The following is a 23,129-nucleotide window of genomic DNA, read 5'->3' as shown; positions in this document are numbered from 1 at the left end:
TTTCTCTTCATATATACTGTATCGTTATTAATCACTTAGTTATAGTAACCTTTATAAATTGTACTCATTTAATCGCATATGGTGTACTGGTTTTGGGCGAGGCGAGGCGGGGACATCACACAGCATCCACACCAGCTGATTACCCAGTTTGGTGGGGCCAAAGGCTGCTCCCCCTATACAAGAACGAGCTGAGCGAGCCTGAGGCGACCCAGAGGGTTACAATAAAGTAGCCACAGAATGTATGTTTGTTATCTTCTGCTGCTGTAGCCCATCCACTTCAAGATTTAACATGCTGTGTGTTCAGAGATGCTCTTCTGCACACCACTGTTGTAACATGTGGTTACTTGAGTTACTGTCACCTTCCTGTCAGCTCGAACCAATCTGGCCATTCTCCTCTGACCTCTCTCATTAACAAGGTGTTAGCTCCCTCAGAACTTCCAATCACTAAGTTTGTTTTTCCACACCATTCTCTGTAAACTCTAAAGACCGCTGTGTGTGAAAATCCCAGGAGATCAGCAGTTCCCAAGATAGCCTAACCACCCCAGCTGGCACCAACAATCATTCCACAGTCAAAGTCAACTAGATCACTTTTCTTCCCCAGTCTGATGTTTGGTCTGAACAACTGAACCTCTTGACCATGTCCGCAAGTTTTGATGCGCTGAGTTGCTGCCACATGATTGGCTGGTTAGATATTTGCATAAATGAGCAAGGGAGGAGGTGTAGCTAATGAAATGGCCACTGAGTGTATATAGGGATTGTGGTTGTAAGTGTTCGTACTGTAAAGGACCCAATGAGATAACTAATCAGATAATTCGTCTGATTAATCCTACTGAGGTTTAAATGTTAGCTCGGATATCCATGGAGGTGTTGCCATGTTAACAACAAAAAAGGTCACAGGTTTCACTTTGTACATTCTTAACTTAGACAGTTTTTTTCAATATACTCTTTGTGGTGTTGAAATGAAAACTCCTTACAACGTTCAAAACATTTGCATTTACTGCCCACTACACCACTTGCATTTAGGGCAGCAATGAAGGCCCCCCCCTCCCCCTTGGCCATCTTCTCTCGTGTGCCCCAGATGTGGTTTTTCAGGGCTTCCTTCGTTGTGCCAGTAGCTTCCTCCCGGTTTAGCTATGGTCAGCCTGGATTCTCTGGATTCTCAGGAATGCCATCACACTCAGATGCAGAAGGATTCTCCGTTGCTGTTTCCATAACAACTGAACCCCCAAATCTGGAGAACAGGTGGATTATTCTTAGTCTGGTCTCTGCCCTTTGACCTGTTTGGCATGGGTCACCCTACCAAGGGTCAAAGCATAAACCGCTGACTCCAGCCAACGTAGCTCTACTGGTCATTGAGGCTCCAAACCCTACGACAAGGTCCTCTTGGACGATTCACAACACTTGTAAGGATCTTAGCAGCGTCACTACTTCCCTCAACGTACAGGGTTGAAAATCCAGGCTGGTATCATCGAAGCACCATCTCCTAATGACCCACAGTCCTCTCTGCCGCTCTTCAGTCTTGCTGCCGAGTTGCCCAGGAGGTTTGGATATCTCAGTGACTTCCTTCACATCATTTTGACCATTCAGTGGAAGGTGCTTGGTCCACATCACCACCCACTCTGCCTAATGCAGACTTGAAATTATGCCATCAAACCCATAGATGGGGGGGGGGGGTAACATGCTGTAGTAGTCTGACAGACTGACCTCTGCCTTGCTGAGGCCCAGTGATAACTCTCAGACACCTCCTCTTATTTGCCTCTCGAACAGGACCCCACTAACGAGCATCAGGCCAACGTCTCCCACGCTATCACCAACCTTAATAACGCTTGGGATCTCCCATCCGCTGCCACCAACCTTATAGTTCCCGCACCTCCCGTTTCTACCTCCTACCCAAGATCCACAAACCCAGTTGTTCAGGTGGACCCATTTTTTTTTGGTTTGTTCCTGCCCCACAGAACTCATATCTGCATACCTCGACTCTGTTTTATCCCCCCTGGTTCGGTCCCTTCCTACCCATATCCGTGACACTTCACACGCTCTGGATCTTTTCAATGATTTCAGGTTCTCTGGCCCCCATCATCTTATATTTACTATGCACGCCCATTCCCTATAGACCTCCGTCCCCACCAGGAAGGCCTCAAAGCTCTCCGTTTCTTTCTGGACACCAGTCCTAACCAGTTCCCCTCCACCATCACTCTCCTCTGCCTAGTGGAACTTGTCCTCACTCTTAATAGTTTTTCCTTTGGTTCCTCCCACTTCCTTCGAACAAAAGGGGTATCCATGGGCACCCGCACAGCTCCCAGTTATGCCTGCCGGTTTGTCAGCTACACAGAGCAGTCTATGTTCCATGCGTACACTGGTAACCATCCCCCCCCCCCCACTTTTCCTATAGCGATGGCTGCACCCACACGAAACAAGTCAACTTTGTCCACTTTGCCTCCAACTTCCACCCTGACCTCAAATTTACCTGATCCATTTCCAACACCTCCCTCCCCTTTCTTCATCTCTGGAGACAGATTATCTACTGATGTCCATTCAGACCAATGGACTATACCGTCTCCCACCCTGTTACCTGTAAAAATGCCATACCCTTCCCTCAATTCCTCCGTCTCCGCCGCATCTGCTCTCAGGATGAGGCTTTTCATTCCAGAATGAAGGAGGTGTCCTCCTTCTTCAAAGAAAGGGACTTCCCTTCCACCATCAACACTGCCCTTAACCTCGTCTCTTCCATTTCATGGGGTGGGAGCAGACGTGAACCACCCCATCCTCCTGCCACCCTTCTAGCTTGTTTTCCAGTCCTGATGAAGGGTCTCGGCCCAAAATATCAACTGTACTTTTTCCCCCATAGATGCTGCCCGGGCTGCTGAGTTCCTCCAGCATTTTGTGTGTGTTGCTTGGAACCATGCCTCTGTACGATGGAAGTGCAGCATCTGGCCACTAATCCCTCAAGCATCTTCCATAGTTGATAAAAATACAGGCCCTTCGGCCCATGATTTTGTACTGACCCTTTAACCTATTCCAAAATCAATCTAACCCTTCCCTCCATTTTTCTTTCAACCATGCGCCTATCTAAGAGTTTTTTTTTTAAAAATGCATCAAATGCATCTGCTTCTACCACCACCCCTGGCAGTGCATTCCATGCACTCACCACTCTCTGATAATAAACTTACTTATGACTCTGAACCCTATGTAAAATCTTGCCTTTGATATTCTCCCTTGCTTTACTTAAAGTAATGCCCCCTTGTATTAGCCACTTCTGCCTGGGAAAATGTTTTTGGCTGTCCACTCTATCTATGCCTCTCATCATCTCATCACGTTTTTAAGTCATCTCTCATCCTCCTTCACTCCAAAGAGAAAAACCTGAGCTTGCTCACCCTTTCTTTACAAGACATGCTCTCCAATCCACTGAGACTGTATTCCTGCCTTTATGACACAAACCTCAATGGGAAAACACAGTAAACAACCCATTTTGGAAAAGGCTGACAAACCTCTGCTAGTTTTCCAAAAAACACATTTGCAACTTATGAAAACCTTGGCTCAAGTTCATATAATGTTCCACCTGTTAACACCCTTCAATATCTTGAGAATTCTCATCGGATCAATGCCTACTCTTCTAAGCCCTACATAAAACATCTCAGGTTTGTATAATTTTGTCATGTAATACAATCTTTGTAATCCAGACATGATCTAGTACAGCTACACTGTATTCCTTTGAAATCCACAAAACCCTTCCCCCAGATCAGTCAAAAGGATTACGCGGTCAATCAGGCTTTTGTATAGCTTCACCACCTCTTCTACCAAAATCCAAACTCCAACAGCTTTACCATCATTTCCACCAACTCTCCACCACATTAACTCAACAATCTTCTCTTCTTCTTCTTCTTCCCCCTCTTCTGTCATGATGAGGCTACTCTGATTGGAGCAACCCCTCAAGTTCCAACTGGGTAGCCTCCAACCTGACGGCATGAACACCAATTTCTCTAACTTACCAAAATTCCTTTCCCGTCCCCCTTCTCTATTTTTTCCATTCCTCATTCTGACTCCCCCTCTTACGCCTTCTCTTCTCCCCAGCTGCCCATCATCTCACTCCATTGTCCCCCCTCCCATGATCCACCTTCCTCCCCCATCAGATTCCTTTTCCTTCAGCCCTTTACTTTCTACCACCTATCACCTCCCAACTTTGTACTTTGTCTCTCCTCCCCCCACCCGCCTTCCCCCCCCACCCGGTTTCACCCATCTGTCACCTTGTACTTCTTCCTCTCCCCCCAACTTATTTTGCCTTTTCCTCCTTTCCTTCCCAGTCCCGATGAAGGATCTAAGCCTGGAACATCAACAGCTTATCACTCTCCATAGATGTTGCCTGACCTGCTGAGTTCCTCCAGCATTTTGCGTGTATTAATTGTCTACTTACTTGGACCATTGCATTTCTTTGGCATTACATCACCTTTACCATTTACAAAGTGCTTCTCTTTTAACATTCTTTAAAACCCACAGCTAATGATTTCAAAGTTCAAAGGAAATTTATTATCAAAGTGTAGTGGTGTGCTACACGCAGCGCTAAAATTACAACACAGAGATGGTAACTGCAGTCGAAGGAAAAAACTTTATTCGAAATCCTCAGCCTCACTTTTAAGCCTCCCTCAACCTGCCCCCCATGGCGCAGAGGCTCCAAAGCTTTGTGCTCGCAAACCCCCCGTAGGCTATCTAATTGTGAGCCGGTTCGGATGTGCCAGGAAATGGGTCGCCACATAACCCCCCCCCCCCCCCAGAACCGGCGATACACCCCCCAATGTCCACAGTCTGGGCCAGAACCTGCTTGGGAGGTCGGCCTCTGCGCCGAGGTGTCAGAAACTCGGCCGTTTGCGCCAGGTCCACATGGGCCGGTTTGAGGCGGTCCACTGTGAAAACCTCCTCTTTCCCCCCAACGTCCAGCACGAACGTGGACCCATTGTTCCGGAGCACCATAAACGGCCCCCTGTATGGCCGCTGCAGCGGTGGCCGATGCCCGCCCCTTCGTACAAACACAAACTTACAGTTCTGCAGGTCTTTGGGTACGCAGGTCGGGTTCCGCCCGTGCTGTGAAGTGGGTATGGGGGCCAGGTTACCGAGCTTCTCGCGTAGTCTGCCCAGGACTGCTGTGGGATCTTCCTCTTGCCCCCGTGGGACTGGTAGGAACTCCCCGGGGCCGACCAGGGGCGCGCCATATACCAACTCGGCCGACGAGGCGTGCAGGTCGTCCTTGGGCGCTGTGCAGATGCCGAGTAGGACCCAGGGAAGCTCGTCCGCCCAGTTGGCTCCTCGCAGGCGGGCCATGAGGGCCGACTTCAGGTGACGGTGGAAACGCTCCACTAGCCCATTCGACTGTGGGTGGTAGGCAGTTGTGTGGTGCAGCTGAGTCCCCAAAAGGCTGGCCATAGCTGACCACAGGCTGGAGGAGAACTGGGCGCCTCTGTCGGAGGTAATGTGGGCCGGTACACCAAAGCGAGATATCCAGGTGGTGATCAGGGCTCGGGCGCAAGATTCGGAGGTGGTGTCGGTGAGCGGGACCGCCTCTGGCCATCTTGTGAACCGGTCGACGATAGTCAGGAGGTGCCGCGCTCCGCGCGACACTGGCAGGGGGCCCACGATATCCACGTGAATGTGGTCGAAACGCCGGTGGGCAGGATGGAACTGCTGCGGTGGGGCTTTGGTGTGCCGCTGCACCTTGGCCGCCTGGCAGTGCATGCACGTTTTGGCCCATTCACTGACCTGTTTGCGGAGTCCGTGCCAAACGAACCTGCTGGAAACCATCCAGACAGTCGTCCAGATGGAGGGATGCGCCAAGTTATGAATGGAGTCGAAAACACGGCGCCGCCAGGCTGTCGGGACGACGGGACGGGGCTGGCCGGTGGCGACGTCACAGAGTAGGGTCCTCTCACCTGGGCCTACAGGGAGGTCCTGGAGCTGCAAACCGGAGACTGCGGTTCTGTAACTCGGAATCTCCTCATCCGCCTGCTGCGCCTCTGCCAGTGCCTCAAAGTCTACCCCTTGGGAAAGGGCATTAACAGTAGGGCGAGAGAGCGCATCCGCCACGACATTGTCCTTACCCGAGACGTGCCGGACATCCGTCGTGTATTCAGAGATGTAGGACAGGTGGCGTTGCTGGCGGGACGACCAGGGGTCCGACGCTTTCGTAAACGCAAAGTGGTTTGTGGTCCATGAACGCGGTGAAGGGCCGACCTTCTAGGAAGTACCTGAAATGCCGGATTGCCAGGTAGAGCGCCAACAGTTCCCGGTCGAAAGCACTGTACTTGAGCTCGGGCGGCCGCAGGTGTTTGCTGAAAAACGCCAGGGGTTGCCAGCGACCTGCGATAATTTGCTCCAGCTCCCCACCAACTGCCGTGTTAGATGCGTCCACTGTGAGGGCGGTAGGGGCGTCCATTCTGGGATGTACTAGCATTGCGGCCTTCGCCAAAGCTTCCTTTGTTTGAACGAAAGCGGCGGCGGACTCCTCGTCCCAGGTAATGTCCTTGCCCGGACCGGACAGCAGGGCGAACAGGGGGCGCATGATCCGGGCAGCTGAAAGGAGGAAGCGGTGGTAGAAATTGACCATACCTACGAATTCCTGAAGGCCTTTGATCGTGGTGCGCCGGGGGAAGTGGCGGACCGCATCTACCTTAGCGGGCAGAGGGGTTGCCCCGTCTCTAGTAATCCTGTGGCCCAGGAAGTCAATGGTATCGAGTCCGAACTGGCATTTGGCGGGGTTGATTGTAAGACCGTACTCACTCAGTCGGGCGCAGAGTTGACGGAGGTGGGACAGATGCTCCTGACTACTGCTGCTGGCTATGAGGATGTCGTCCAAATAGATGAACGTGAAGTCCAGGTCCCACCCCACCGCGTCCATTAACCGCTGGAACGTCTGTGCGGCATTCTTCAGGCCGAATGGCATGCGGAGGAACTCGAAAAGGCCAAACCGGGTGATGAGAGCCGTTTTGGGGACGTCGTCAGGATGTATCGGGATTTGATGGTACCCTCGGACGAGGTCTACCTTGGAGAAGATCCGTGCGCCGTGCAGGTTTGCTGCAAAGTCCTGAATGTGCGGCACAGGGTAGCGGTCCGGTGTGGTAGCCTCATTCAGCCTGCGGTAGTCGCCGAATGGTCTCCAGCCCCCCGTCGCTTTGGGTACCATGTGCAGGGGGGAGGCCCACGGGCTGTCAGACCGCCGGATGATCCCCAATTCCTCCATCCTCTGGAACTCCTCCTTCGCCAGTCGGAGCTTGTCCGGGGGAAGCCGCCGAGCACGGGCGTGGAGGGGTGGTCCCTGGGTCGGGATGTGGTGCTGTACGCCGTGTTGGGGCATGGCCGCTGTGAACTGCGGTGCCAGAACCGATGGGAAATCCGCCAGGACCCTGGTGAAGTCGTTGTCGGACAGCATGATGGAGCCGAGGTGAGGGGCTGGCAACTGGGCTGCACCCAGGGAGAACGTCTGAAAGGTCTCGGCATGTACCAGTCTCTTCCTGGGCAGGTCGACCAGTAGGCTGTGAGCCCGCAAAAAATCCGCACCCAGAAGCGGTTGGGCTACGGCGGCCAGTGTAAAGTCCCACGTGAACTGGCTGGAGCCGAACTGTAGCTGCACTTGACGGGTGCCACAGGTCCTTACTGTGCTGCCGTTCACGGCCCTCAGGGGGGGACCCGGTGCCCTGCTGCGGGTGTCGTAACTCGTCGGAGGTAAAACGCTGATCTCGGCACCAGTATCGACCAAAAACCGGCGTCCCAACCTTCTATCCCACACATACAGGAGGCTATCCCGATGGCCAGCCGCCGTAGCCATCAGCGGCGGCTGGCCCTGGCGTTTCCCGGGAACTGGCAGGGCGGGCGACAACAGCGGGCTTCTGCACCCCACCGCTGGTGGTAGAAGCACCAGTGTTCCTTGGGCCGGGGGTTGGCGGGCTCTGCGGCCGGGCCTGGACTGGTTTGCTGCTGGGAGTGGGGCTGGGTGATCTGTGCGATGGACGCCCCGCTCACCTTTTTGGCATTCCACAGCAAGTCCGCCCGGGCTGCCACCTTGCGGGGGTCACTGAAATCCGCGTCGGACAACAGCAGGCGTATGTCCTCGGGCAGCTGCTCCAGGAATGCCTGCTCAAACATGAGGCAGGGTTTGTGTCCGTCGGCTAGAGACAACATCTCATTCATTAAAGCCGATGGAGGTCTGTCGCCCAAGCCATCCAGGTGCAGTAAACGGGCAGCCCGCTCGCACCGTGAGAGTCCAAAAGTCCTGAGGAGCAGGGCTTTGAATTCCGTGTACTTGCCGTCTGCCGGGGGCAACTGTACGAACTCTGCGACCTGGGCTGCTGTGTCCTGGTCGAGGGAGCTCACCACGTAGTAGTAGCGGGTGTCTTCTGAGGTGATCTGGCGAACGTGGAATTGGGCTTCGGCTTGCTGGAACCATAGGTCCGGGCGCTGTGTCCAGAAACCTGGCAGTTTCAACGAAACCGCATGAACAGAGGCGGCGTCGGTCATTTCTGGTCCAAAAATCGTTTGGACCGTCGGGGTCACCAATTTTAGCGGTGTGCTACACGCAGCGCTAAAATTACGACACGGAGTCGGTAACTGCAGTCGAAGGAAAAAACTTTATTCGAAATCCTCAGCCTCACTTTTAAGCCTCCCTCAACCTGCCCCCCGTGGCGCAGAGGCTCCAAAGCTCTGTGCTTGCAAACCCCCGTAGGCTATCTAATTGTGAGCCGGTTCGGATGTGCCAGGAAATGGGTCGCCACAAAAGTACATTTATGTCACCATATACATTTTCTTGCGGGTATACTCAATAATTATATACTAATAACCACAATAGAATCAATGAAAGACCACACCAACAGGGTGGAAGACCAGTGTGCAAAAGACAACAAACTGTTACATACATAAGTAAATAAGTAAGCAAGCAATGAATATCCAGGACATGAGATGAAGAATCTTTGAACGAGTCCATAGGTCATGGGAACATCATATTTGTCCACAATGAAATCCAATTGCAATGATTTAGCCCTCTCAGATCTCTGTACTTCGGCCTTCCACTCTACACTGGTGCCAAACTTCGGATCGTTAACTCTTAGCTTTCCATTTTTTGATCTGAATTAGTGACAGATATGGTGGGTGGACGGTTGAGGAGCTAGTATCTTTAAGGTGATCTTTTACGAGAGGCGCTTTCATCAAGTTCCTCTTGGAACTCCATGCAGACAGTATCCGGAGACACACAACTCCAGTGACCCAGGTTCAATCCCCACCATCAGTTCATGTGGAGTTTGATCGTCCTCCATGCGACTGTATGGCTTTCCCTGGGTGTCTGGCTTCTGCCCACATCCTAAAGGGATTGCAAGCTGGTAGCATAAGTTCGCTTGAGTTGCAGAACCTGGGGAGAGTTGATGGGATTTTAAGGAGAATAGATCAATGTAAATGGCTTCCTGATGGCCAGCACAGACTTGGTGGGTTGAATGCAGTATCTCTATATAATGCTTTCCAGTTCAATACTCCAGATACCTCTTCAAAAACTTCAACAATATTTGTTACATAAGCCATAGTCCTGTACACTCTAAAGCAGGGGTTCCCAACCCGGACCCTTGCTTAACGGTATTGGTCCATGGCATAAAAAAGGTTGGGAAGCCCTGAGTACTACAACACAGAAAGAGGTCCTTCAGCCCATCTAGTCTATGCTGACCCAATCTTCTGCCTTCCCCGGAATATGTTGTGAAATTTATTGTTTTGTGGCAGCAGTACATTGCAATACATAATAACAAAAAATATAAATTAAAATAAATAAATATTTTTAAAATGCTCTGGTTAAGATTTTTTTCTACTATGCTGTAGGTATTTCACTTTAACAGTTCTGTAACAGCAGTCTGTTCTGCTTTCAACCTGTTTGGGTTTGAGCTGAGATAAGGGACTTTGTTGTTCAACTTAGGAATGTTGTGTCAGCCGATCAGGATGGTGGAATTGAGAGAGGGTTCGAGAGAACGCTGGGCAGAGAGGTTTCTGCGATGGAGAGTCCTGGTGGAGAGTCGATGTCCTTTTGGCGGGAACTGGGAGTAAACGGGAGGGAAGATGAGTGAGGATGCCATCCCTGTTGCACAAGGTGCTTTGTGCTGATGAATTGCTTCAAGGACAAAGGACCAATATTCCTGTGGGAGAGCCCGTTTGCTCGGGGTGGATTTCGAGCGACATTCGGAAGGTGGTGTGCTCTTTCGTGTAGACCGAGGATTCAGCGCGTGAGTTAAAGACAACTTTAAGCTCCAACTTATGTTTAATTATGATAGGTCCTTTCTTTCTTTTAGACAATAGGTGCAGAAGTAGACCATTCGGCCCTTTGAGCCAGCACCGCCATTCTGAGATCATGGCTGATCATCTACTATCAATACCCGGTTCCTGCCTTGTCCCCATATCCCTTGCTTCCCCTATCCATAAGATACCTATCTAGCTCCTTCTTGAAAGCATCCAGAGAATTGGCCTCCACTGCCTTCCGAGGCAGTGCATTCCAGACCCCCACAACTCTCTGGGAGAAGAAGTTTTTCCTTAACTCTGTCCTAAATGACCTACCCCTTATTCTCAAACCATGCCCTCTGATACTGGACTCTCCCAGCATCTGGAACATATTTCCTGCCTCTATCTTGTCCAATCCCTTAATAATCATATGTTGCAATCAGATCCCCTCTCAATCTCCTTAATTCCAGCGTGTACAAGCCCAGTCTCTTTAACTTCTCTGCGTAAGACAGTCCGGACATCCCAGGAATTAACCTTGTGAATCTACGCTGCACTTCCTCTACAGCCAGGATGTCCTTCCTTAACCCTGGAGACCAAAACTGTACACAATACTCCAGGTGTGGTCTCACCAGGGCCCTGTACAAATGCAAAAGGAATTCCTTGCTCTTGTACTCAATTCCCTTTGTAATAAAGGCCAACATTCCAATAGCCTTCTTCACTGCCTGCTGCACTTGCTCATTCACCTTCAGTGACTGATGAACAAGGACTCCTAGATCTCTTTACATTTCTCCCTTACCCAACTCTACACCGTTCAGATAATAATCTGCCTTCCTGTTCTTACTCCCAAAGTGGGTAACCTCACACTTATTCACATTAAACGCCATCTGCCGACTCACTCAGCCTATCCAAGTCACCCTGAATTCTCCTAACATCCTCATCACATGTCACAGTGCCACCCAGCTTAGTATCATCAGCAAATCATTAAATCAAATCATTAGTATCATTATTTTCTTTAACTATTTGGTTGAGTTAACATTCTTGAATATGCTTTCTTTATAATTGCAGGCAGTGTACAACCTGTTATTCCTTGCTAACTGGCGATTGCATGGGAGCAGTAAATTACACAGTATTCACACAATCGAAGTTCACGTGGGTGAGATATCCCAACCTCGTGGGTTTGGCGAGGCCAAGGTCCTATCTACCTTAGACATATGGAGCCTGAGAAAGGCGGCTTTCTCACACCCAAGTTCAGAGGCTGTTAGCTGGGTGGGGGGGCTAAGAAGCCTCATCTCCGGAAACACCCAGTAAAAAGGGGTAGAGATTTTGAAGGTGTCCTGCATGCTGGGGAGGCTAGTGCCCATGATGGAGCTGGCTGAATTTACAACTTTTGCAGATTTTTGCAATCCTGGGCAGTGGCCCCTCCGTACCAGACAGTTAGAATGCTCTCCGCAGTACACCTGTACCCACCTACCTAGACCATTTCCCTCCAAGGATCTCCCATCCATCTATCTATTCAAACTTCCCTAAACGTTATAATTGAACCCACATCCACTGGCAGCTTGTACCACATCCCACCACCCTCTGAGTAGGAAGCCCCCCCCTCTCATGTTCCACTTAAATATTTCACCTTTCACCCTAAACCTACGACCCCTAGTTCTAGTCTCACCCACACTGAGGTGAAAAAGCCTGCTTGCATTTTCCTGAACTATCCCCCCCCTCATAATTTTGTATATCACTATAAATAATTGCTTTATGCAGTGAAATGTGTCATTTGCATTAAATCAAGACGGTGAGGATTGTGCAGAGCAGCCCACAGATGTCACTATGGTTCCAGTGCCAACATAGCATGCTCACAACTCATTAACCCTCACCGTATACACAAGGTCCCTCCTCATTCTCCTACGCTCCAGGGAATGAAACCCTAACCTATTCAACCTTTCCCTATAACTCAAGTCCTGGTAAATTTTCACTGCACTCTTTCCTGCAGGCAGTTGACCAGAATTCCAATATTTCCACAGTATTTCTTAGATGGCAAAGGTACTCTGTTCTTAAATCACGGGCTCTAATAACTTCCCGAGAGTAGGCATCAGGCTGTGAGCATGCAGCACAAACCTGGATCCTCAGCAGAGTGTAGTTCCACAGGGGGACCTGAGCATTCCTCTTCCTGGGGTTCCGCAAGCCATCGATAGACCTAATAAATGTTTCAGAAAGTGTGAGAGTTACCAAAGGCTGAAAGACATGCATTTCTATTTTTTTTTGGAGAGATACAGCACAGCAACAGGCCCGTCCAGACCAACAAGCCTTCACTCCCCAATTCTACCTATTTTACCAATGAACCTACCCACCCATTTGCCCTTTCAGTGTGGGAAGTAACCAGAGCACTAGGAGAAATCCCACACAGTCACAGAGAGAATGTACAGAGCCCCTTGCAGATAGCAGTGAGAAATAAACTCAGGCTCCTTGTGCTGTAGGGGTGTTAAACTAACTGCTATGTTACTGCGCTTATTCAAGCCTCCACCCTACAAACCCCTCGGAGGCGACGTGGGCCTTTAGTAGGAGCCGCAGCAGCCAATTTGCACACGGCAAAGGGCAACATGATAATGAGTCAAGCATCTGTTTCCACGGAAACGAGGAAGGAGAAAATAATGGATGAGATCCAAGCACAGCTCCTTTGCTCTTCTTTACCGTGGGTTGTCTACTCGAGAAAAGAGTCAGGCCCTTCGCTGGTGAGGTTTCTGAAGCACATCTCCTCCAATCTCGCACTGGCTTATCGGCTCAGATACCCGTGCTCAGCTTCCCTGGATTCAGATGGTTGTGGTAGAACTGTTGATATAAATTGGGTCTGAGGTGATAGGGGTCAGATGGCCTAGAGGAAGGAGCCACTGGGCTGCGTGCCCAACAGCGAGGGAAAGGGGCCTCTGGACACCAGCAGTGTGGGGGGGGGGGGGGTGGAAAGAGGCATTTGGGCACTGCACTCCACAGCCAGAGGAAGGAGCCATTGGACACCAGAGGTAGGAAGGCGCCACTAGGTGCTATGGCCCACCACTGCACAGAGCAGACTGTCTCAAAGTCCAAACCAGTCCTTACAAGTGGAGTTAATCTCCACCTATGGAATTACTGGCATTATAGACAATAGGAGCAGGAGTAGGCATTCGGCCCTTCTAGCCAGCACCGCCATTCACTGTGATCATGGCTGATCATACACAGTCAGTACCCCGTTCCTGCCCTCTCCCTATATCCCTTGACTCCGCTATCTATAAGAGCTTTATCTAACTCTTTCTTGAAAGCTTCCAGAGACTTGGCCTTCTGAGACAGAGCATTCCACAGATCCACAACTCTCTGGGTGAAAATGTTTTTCCTCAACTCCGTTCTAAATGGCCTACCCCTTATTCTTAAGCTGTGGCCTCTGGTTCCGGACTCCCCCACTATCGGGAATATGTTTCCTGCCTCTAGCGTGTCCAATCCCTTAACAATCTTATATGTTTCAATCAGATCCCCTTTCATCCTTCTAAATTCCAGTGTATACAAGCCCAGTCGCTCCAATCTTTCAACATATGACAGTCCTGCCATCCCAGGAATTGACCTTGTGAACCTACACTGCACTCCCTCAATAGCAAGAATGTCCTTCCTCAAATTTGGAGACCAAAACTGCAAACAATACTCCAGGTGTGGTCTCACCAGGGCCCTGTACAACTGCAGAAGGACTTCTTTGCTCCTATACTCATCTCCCCTTGTTATGAAAGCCAACATGACATTAGCTTTCTTCACTGCCTGCTGTTATAACTACTCTCAAATAATTAATCTAGAAAAAGTAATGCCCTTTTGGAAAGAGTGTTAAGGCAATGACCAAAAACTCATTTACTGTCATTAGAGTCAGGCTCTGCCTTTCGTCCACGGTTCTCTCCTCCATTCCACGATCTCAGCCACCAAAAACATTTCTGATTCCTATGTCTCCTCCATTCTCATGAAATATCACTGACCAAAAAGAAAATCTCTCTGCACAGAGGCTGATTGACCTGCTGATCATTTCCAGGCGGTTTGGACATCCCATGTCCCGTTTTTTTTTCAGGTTTTTAAATAGCCACAGGTTTTTTTTGGGGGGTTTTTTTGTCCTTTTTGACCACTGTATTTGCCAAGACTGCGAACTTCTTACCAATATCTATTGGCATCCATCAATGTCAGCTGGAAGCCAATGAGTCCGTAGAGGTATGAGTGATTATTCCATGCTGTTTTGTCCAGGAAGAAGTTATACCAGTACGGGATAAGGAACATCAGGCAGGAGAGTCTATAGAAACATCCGAGCATGATCCCAATGGCACCTATCCAGAAGCAAGTCAAAGAGTAAAACTTAATTCTCAAAATAACTTCGACACAACCTTTTATTTGGAACTGCAATGAAGCAGAAGAGAATTGGAGCACAATAGTATCCTGAAAACTACAATGGATGACATGATAGTGAGGGATAAAATTGGCCCCTTAGAGAATCAGAGTGGTCAGCTATGTGTGGAGCCGAGGGAGATGGGAGAGATTTTGAACGATTTCTTCTCTTCGGTATTCACTAAGGAGAAGGATATTGAATTGTGTAAGGTGTGGGAAACAAGTAAGGCAATTATGGAACCTATGACAATTAAAGAGGTGGAAGTACTGGCGCTTTTAAGAAATTTAAAAGTGGATAAATCTCCGGGTCCTGACAGGATATTCCCCAGGACCTTGAGGGAAGTTTGTGTAGAAATAGCAGGAGCTCTGATGGAGATCTTTAAGATGTCATTAGAAACGGGGATTGTGCCGGAGGATTGGCATATTGCTCATGTGGTTCCATTGTTTAAAAAGGGTTCTAGAAGTAAGCCTAGCAATTATAGACCTGTCAGTTTGATATCAGTGGTGGGTAAATTAATGGAAAGTATTCTTAGAGATAGTATTAATAATTATCTGGATAGACAGGATCTGATTAGAAGTAGCCAGCATGGATTTGTGCGTGGAAGGTCATGTTTGACAAACCTTATTGAATTTTTTGAAGAAGTTACGAGGAATGTTGACGAGGGTAAGGCAGTGGATGTAGTCTATACGGACTTCAGCAAAGCCTTTGACAAAGTTCCACATGCAAGGTTAGTTAAGAAGGTTCAGTCGTTAGGTATTAATGCTGGAGTAATAAAATGGATTCAACAGTTGCTAGATGGGAGATGCCAGAGAGTAGTGGTGGATAATTGTCTATCGGGATGGAGGCCGGTGACTAGCGGGGTGCCTCAGGGATCTGTTTTGGGCCCAATGTTGTTTGTAATATACATAAATGATCTGGATGATGGGGTGGTAAATTGGATTAGTAAGTATGCCGATGATACTAAGGTAGGAGGTGTTGTGGATAACGAGGTGGGTTTTCAAAGCTTGCAGGGTGATTTATGCCAGTTAGAAGAATGGGCTGAACGTTGGCAGATGGAGTTTAATGCTGAGAAGTGTGAGGTTCTACATTTTGGCAGGAGTAATCCAAATAGAACATACAGGGTAAATGGTAGGGCATTGAGGAATGCAGAGGAACAGAGAGATCTAGGAATAACAGTGCATAGTTCCCTGAAGGTGGAGTCTCATGTAGATAGGGTGGTGAAGAAGGCTTTTGGAACGCTGGCCTTTATAAATCAAAGCATTGAGTACAGAAGTTGGGATGTAATGTTAAATTTGTACAAGGCATTGGTAAGGGCAAATTTGGAATATTGTGTACAGTTCTGGTCACCAAATTATAGGAAAGATATCAATAAATTAGAGAGAGTGCAGAGACGATTTACTAGGATGTTACCTGGGTTTCAGCACTTAAGTTACAGAGAAAGGTTGAATGAGTTAGGTCTCTATTCATTGCAGCGTAGAAGGTTGAGGGGGGATTTGATCGAGGTATTTAAAATTTTGAGAGGGATAGATAGAGTTGACGTGAATAGGCTGTTTCCATTGAGAGTAGGGGAGATTCAAATGAGAGGACATTATTTGAGAGTTAGGGGGCAGAAGTTTAAGGGAAACACAAGGGGGTATTTCTTTTCTCAGAGAGTGATAGCTGTGTGGAATGAGCTTCCTGTAGAAGTAGTAGAGGCCAGTTCAGTTGTGTCATTTAAGGTAAAATTGGATAGGTATATAGACAGGAAAGGAGTGGAGGGTTATGGGCTGAGTGCGGGTAGGTGGGACTAGGTGAGATTAAGAGGACTAGGAGGGCCGAGATGGCCTGTTTCCGTGCTGTGATTGTTGTATGGTTATATGATCTGTTCACAATAACAAATGTTAGCCAGGGCAACAAAGAGCTCCCTGTCGTCTGTGAGATCTTCGAGTTAACAAACAAGGTGCTTCTAACCTTCGGAAGTGGTATCAGGATTTTATTTTAACCATGTCAACGTTGCATGATAAAGCAATTCTGTTGTTATCGAAGTGAAAGACTGCAGTGTTGGGAAATGGAACTCTTCGTGCCAGCATTCAAACATTGCCAGGATAGTGCATGGGTGAACACACAAACTTTGCACAGACCCCGGAGAATTCAGCCTGGATCACTGGCGATACACAGTGGTTACGATAGGGTATACAAGGAGAAGGTCTTCCCTGATACCAGATAGTTCAAGGACCACGGAGCATAGAATCAAAGTGCTTAAGAGAAGATGGGTAAAGCTTTTTAAATAAAAAGTCTTAGGCGCACATGCTTATTAATGTGTCTTAAGTCTTTTGCAGAGTATTTTATTTATCCATGTACAGCAGAAAGTGAGTTTATAAATCTGGTGGGAGCAAAGGATGTTGGGGATGGTGAGGGTGGAGCACCGCAGGAGGGGCGTGGGACAGGTGGCAGAGGAGTGCCAGGGACAGGGGGTGGCACGGGTCCAGACACACCCAGCCCTGAGACACCAAGGTGATTCGATTCCAAACAATTGGTTTGTTGATCATTAGAGAAAGTCTCTTTGGTACTTCCCGCTCCCTCTCAGTCCACAACAGAAACCCATTTCAGAGTCAGGCTTTATTTGTGGCAGCAGTACAGTGCATTTCATAAAATTACTACAGTACTGTGCAAAAGTCCTAGGCTCCCTAACTATATAGTTATGTGCCCAAGATGTTAGCATAATGCTGTATAGATTTTGAAAAGTACTGGAAAGAGCGATAATCTGTGACTCACTGTCTGTATGGATGGTGTAGAGTCAATAAGGGCCCTCACGAGAGAATGAGGTGGATACATGGTAGATTATTTGCAGACTGCTGAGTAAGGGTACTCGCTGTTGTTGGAGGCCCTAGGCCTGTACTCACTGGAGTTTTAGAAGAATGTTGGGGGGGGGGGGGGAGAACCCCATTGAAACCTACTGATTTTGACGGGGGCATGGAGAGGATGTTTCCAATAATGGGAGAGTTTAGGACCAGAGGGCACAGCCTCAGGATACAAGGATATTCCTTTTGAACAGAGGTGAAGAGGAATTTCTTTAGCCAGAGGGTGGTGAATCTGTGGAATGCATTGCCACAAACAGCTGTGGAAGCCAAGACGTTGGGTACATTTAAAGCAGAGATTAATAGGTTCTTGATTGGAAAATCAGTCAGCCATGAAACTATAAAACCATTAGAATTAGGCTACTTGGCCCATCAAGTCTGCTCCACCATTCAATAATGGCTGATAATTTTTTCTCCTCTTCAACCCCATTCCCTGGCCTTCTCTCCGTAGCCTCTGATGCCGTGTCCAAGACGTAGGGTCAGAATTAGGCCAATTGGCCCACTGACTATGCTTCACCCTGTCTACGATGGCTGATTTACTATCCCTCTCAACCCCATTCTCCTTCCTTCTCCCCACAACCTTTGACACCCCTACTAATCTAGAACCTATCAACCTCCATTTTAAATACACTCAATGACTCGACCTCACGATCGAACGGTGGAGCAGACCCAATGGCCTAATTCTGTCTCATGGTCTTAGGATTCTATACAAAAACCATAGACAACAATTTCTTTGGGCCAAAGCTCCGAGACTCACCTAACCACATGGTGACAAAGACCACGTACATCCAGTCCAAAGGAAGCGGCTTCAGGAAGTTGAACAGAGGGAAACGGCAGACCACCAGCTCGTCAAAGTACTTGTGGTCCAGCGAACTCAAACCCCGCTCTTGCGGGATGTCAAGGCTCATCAGCAACCCTGCGGAAGAAAGGGAGAGAAAAGCTCGGTTCTCCAACGGCCTTCACAGAACCCCAACTTGTTTCAGCTGAGTCGCCCTTTCCCGAGAGGCTTCCCCAGGGCGGGGATTCTTTATCAGGACGGCCGAAGGACACTGACTCACACGGAGGAAGCACCAACACAAGCTGCATCTCAGTTGATCAACACCTTGACCTTGTAATCTACCTCATCGTGATCTCTCCTTGATCATTTACCTACGTTGCATTTCCTCTGTAATTGTGCCACCTTAAGGCTGATTGATACTTGTGCGTACGGGCTACGCTGCAGCCCACGCCCTAGCCCTGATTTTCACTGTTGCGTCGCTCTACACCGTAGCGAGCATGCGTCGGTGTGCGCCAAAACACTAGTTGGCGCTGGGGCTTCTATGCCACTGTGTTGAGTTTCTTCGTGAGAGACATGGACGAGGAAATGCATTTCAAACATTTTTGCATGTCAGCAGGCAGATCAGACGATTTGGTTCATCTATTTTGCGTCAGACATGGCGGAGAAGAAGCAACTGGAAATGCGATGCTACCAAGCGGACCAATCACAGTTGTTGCGGTCTGCGTTGCCACGACGCGCAAGTCACTTTTTTGGGGAGGTGCATGTCACCCTACAGCGTAGGGTACTCGGTACCTACAGCGTAGATGTGTCGCACAAGTATAAATCAGCCTTTATTCTGCATTGTTACTGTTTTACCTCAATGCACTGCGAATGATTTCATCTGCATGAACAGTAAGCAAGACAAGTTTTTCACCATATCTTGGTACATGTGATAGTAATAAACTGTAGTACGTATCCAGGACTTCAAGGACTGATGCCTCAGAAAGGCAGTGCTCATCATTGAGGATTCCCATCACCCAGGACATGCTCTCGTTACCATCAGGGAGGAGGTACAGAAGCCTGAAGACACACACTCAGCGATTCAAGGACAGCTTCTTCCCCTCTGCCACCCGATTTCTAAATGGACATTAAACCCATGGACTCCACCTCACTTTTTAAAAAGTTATTTCCGTTCTTGCACTATTTTTGATTTAAATATTTAATATACATATATACTCACTGTGATTGGAAGAATGGGTAAAATAGTAACAGACGGAATATAGTGTAGGGAAGTGTACAGTCACGCACTCTGCTTCCTCCAACCCTGACAGCAGCCTCTGATTAATTTAAACATTTCAGCTCCGAGATGTTAATGAGGGTAAGAAAGTCACGACAATTTTCGCGGCCCCCCCTCCAGAGGACGGGGAACCTTCCATGGAAGCAGGGAACAGGGGCGATGGCAACGTGCAGTTAGTCAACATCACAGTTGGCAACATAGTCAAGAACAGTCATTCCAGGTTATCCCTCTCCAACTGAACAATGGAGCCAAGTTAACATTTCAACCAGCTCAAACAGAATTCACATAAACAGGTCATTAAAAGCAGAATGTAAAATGTAACACAAAAGGCAGGTACCAGCTGCGTGCTTTAGCTAAGATCTGAAGAATTTTGACCTGTCAGCTGCATTTAATTACACCCTCAAGACAATGAAAAAAGGCTTTGGTTTCCAAAGGACGTCTGGGAAGGGCCGGGACTGGAAAGAACTAATCTATCAAGTGGGTGTTTTATTGGAACGGGTTATAAAATGTTCGAATGAGGGCAGGGTGGTAGCGTAGCAGTTGGCACAGTACTTTACACCTCCAGCGATTGGGGTTCCAAACAAAACACACACACAAGAAATCCTCCAGACACTGGAAACCCAAAGCAGGTCCTGAAGAAGTCTCGGCCCGAAACGTCAACCATTTATTCAGTTCCGTAGATGCTGTCGAACCTGCTGAGCTCCTCCTCCATTTCATGTGTGTTGATCAGGGTTCAATTCCTGTTGCTGTGCGCAAGAAGATTTTGTATTATCCCTGTCACCATATGCTCTAATCTCCTCCCACAATTCCAAAGACATACGAATTAAGGCTAGTAAATTATGGGCATGTTATGCTGGCGTAAGTATTTTGAGTCAGTCTTCACTAGCAGCATACCAGAAGTTTGAGTGTGTCAGGAAGCAGAAGTGAGTGTAGTCACTTTTACTAAGGAGAAACTGCTTGGGAAGTTGAAAGATCTGAAGGAAGATGAACTACACCCCAGGGTTCTGTAAGAAATAGCTGAGGAGAATATGGAAACATTAGAAATGATCTTTCAAGAATCACTAGATTCGGAATGGTTCCAGAGGACTGGAAAAATGCAAATAATTCTCCACTCTTTAATAAGGGAGGGAGCTAGAAGAAAGTAAATTATAGGCCAGTTAACCTCACCTCTGCGGTTGGGAAGGTGTTGGAGTTGATTGATAAATACGGGGTTTTAAGGTGCTTGTAGGCCAAAGTCAGCATGTTCTTTGAGGAAATAACAGGCATGATAACCAAAGCAGAATTGGTGGATGTTGTGTAGTTAAGATTTTCAGAAGGCCTTTGACAAGGTGCTGCATATGAGGCTGCTGACAAGGTAATAACCCATGGTATTACAGGAGAGATACCTGCACGGATAGAAGATTGGCTGACTGGCAGGAGGCAAAGAGTGGGAATAAAGGGAGCCTTTTCTGGTTGGCTGCCAGTGACGAGAGGTGTTCCACAGAGGACAGTGTTGGAACTGCTGGTTTTCACATTGTACGCCAACGACTTGGACAAAGGAATTAATGGCTTTGTGGCTAAATTACAAAGATCAAAGTAAAATTTATTATCAGAGTACATACAGGTCACCGCATACAATCCTGAGATTCTTTTTTTCTGCAGGCATACTTATTTTGCAGATGACACAAAGACAGGTAGCGTTGAGGAAGTAGGGAGTCTGCAGAAGATTGGAAGAATGGGAAAAGTAGTAACAGATGGAATATACTGTAGGGAAGTGGATAGTCATGCACTCTGATAGAAAGAATCAAGTGTAGACTATTTTCTAAATGGAAAGAAAATTCAAAAATCCGAGATGCAAAGGGACTTGGGAGTCCTTATGCAGGATTCCCAAAAGGAATTTGTTAATTTGTAGCTTGAATCTGTGGTGAGAAAGGCAAATACAATGTTAGCATTCATTTCAAGAGGACTAGAATACAAAAGCAAGGATATAATGCATTGGTTAAACAGCACTTGGGGTTGAGAAGGATAATAAATCAACCATAATGGAATGGTGGAGCAGAACTAATGGGCCGAATGGCCTAATTCTGCTCCCATGTCTATGGTCTAAAAGACAGCAAACTGTGCAAATAAAAATTAAATAAATACCATAACAGAAGTAGTACAGGCCTTGAAAGTAAGTCCATAGTTTGTGGAATCAGTTCAGAATTGAGGTGAGTGAAGTTATCCACAGTGGTTCAGGAGCCTGATGATTGTAGGATAATAACTGACCCTGAACCTGGTGGTCTGGGACCTGATGATTGAGGGGTAATAACTGTCCCTGAACCTGGTGGTGTGGAACCTGATGGTTGAGGAGTAATAACTGTTCCTGAACCTGGTGGTGTGGGACCTGATGGTTGAGGGGTTAATAACTGTTCCTGAACCTGGTGATGTGGGACCTGATGGTTGAGGGGTAATAACTGTTCCTGAACCTGGTGGTGTGGGACCCGATGGTTGAGGGGTAATAACTGTTCCTGAACCTGGTGATGTGGGACCTGATGGTTCAGGGGTAATAACTGTTCCTGAACCTGGAGGTGAGGGACCTGATGGTTGAGGGGTAATAACTGTTCCCGAACCTGGAGGTGAGGGACCTGATGGTTGAGGGGCAATAACTGCTCCTGAACCTGGAGGTGAGGGACCTGATGGTTGAGGGGTAATAACTGTTCCCGAACCTGGAGGTGAGGGACCTGATGGTTGAGGGGCAATAACTGTTCCTGAACCTGGTGGTGTGCGGCCTGATGGTTGAGGAGTGATAACTGTTCCCGAACCTGGAGGTGAGGGACCTGATGGTTGAGGGGCAATAACTGCTCCTGAACCTGGTGGTGTGGGACCTGATGGTTGAGGGGCGATAACTGCTCCTGAACCTGGAGGTGAGGAACCTGATGGTTGAGGGGCAATAACTGCTCCTGAACCTGGAGGTGTGGGACCTGATGGTTGAGGGGCAATAACTGCTCCTGAACCTGGAGGTGTGGGACCTGTACTTCCTTCCTCTGATCAGCTGTATGGGGTAGGACATAAAGCAAGTTTATCTAATAGTGAGAGAGCTATGATTTCAGCTTTGAGCACCTGTGCTTGATATGCAACAAGAATTGGGATTTCCTGGTGGCCACCCATTTCAATTCTACTCCCCATCCCTATTCTGACATGTTGGTCCATGGCCTCCTCCACTGCCAAGATGAGGCCACGCTCGGGTGGGAGGAGTAACACCTTACATTCCGTCCGGGTAGCCTCCGATCTGAATGCATGACCATTGTTTTCTCAAACTTCAGATAATTGCTCCCCATCCTCTCATTCACCATTCCTCACCCTTGTTTCCCCCTCACACCTTCTCTTTACCTACCCATCACCTCCTTGAGGTGCTCCTCCCTCTTCCTTTCTTCCACGGTCTTCTGTCCCCTCCTATCAGATTCCCCCTTCCTCCAGCACTTTATCTCTTTCACCAATCAGCTTCCCAGCTCTTTGCTTCACCCCCTCCCGGTTTCACCTATCACCTGCCACCTTGCACTTCTTCCTCCCTTCCTCCCACCTTCCTATTCGGGTGTCCTTCCCCCTTCCTTTAAAGTCCTGATGAAATGTCGACTGTTGACAGATTTCCACAGATGCTGGCCGGCCTGCTGA

At 48.3% G+C, this 23,129-nt stretch overlaps 1 protein-coding gene across 1 annotated transcript in view; it reads right to left on the bottom strand.

The window, feature by feature from the left end:
- ggcx (gamma-glutamyl carboxylase) overlaps positions 1 to 23,129 on the bottom strand; it is a 68,562-nt gene that overhangs the window by 37,930 nt on the left and 7,503 nt on the right. Inside the window, exons 3-5 of the mRNA XM_059964050.1 lie at positions 18,200 to 18,358; positions 14,381 to 14,546; positions 12,340 to 12,418 (exon numbers count right to left, since the gene is read on the bottom strand). Coding sequence (XP_059820033.1) covers positions 12,340 to 12,418; positions 14,381 to 14,546; positions 18,200 to 18,358 — 404 coding nt within the window. The remainder of the gene's footprint in view (positions 1 to 12,339; positions 12,419 to 14,380; positions 14,547 to 18,199; positions 18,359 to 23,129) is intronic.

The sequence above is a fragment of the Hypanus sabinus genome, chromosome 1 (assembly GCF_030144855.1).
Source record: "Hypanus sabinus isolate sHypSab1 chromosome 1, sHypSab1.hap1, whole genome shotgun sequence".
Taxonomy (NCBI): domain Eukaryota; kingdom Metazoa; phylum Chordata; class Chondrichthyes; order Myliobatiformes; family Dasyatidae; genus Hypanus; species Hypanus sabinus.
The sequence above is the reverse complement of the archived record's forward strand: the minus strand, read 5'-3'. Positions and strand labels throughout refer to the sequence as shown.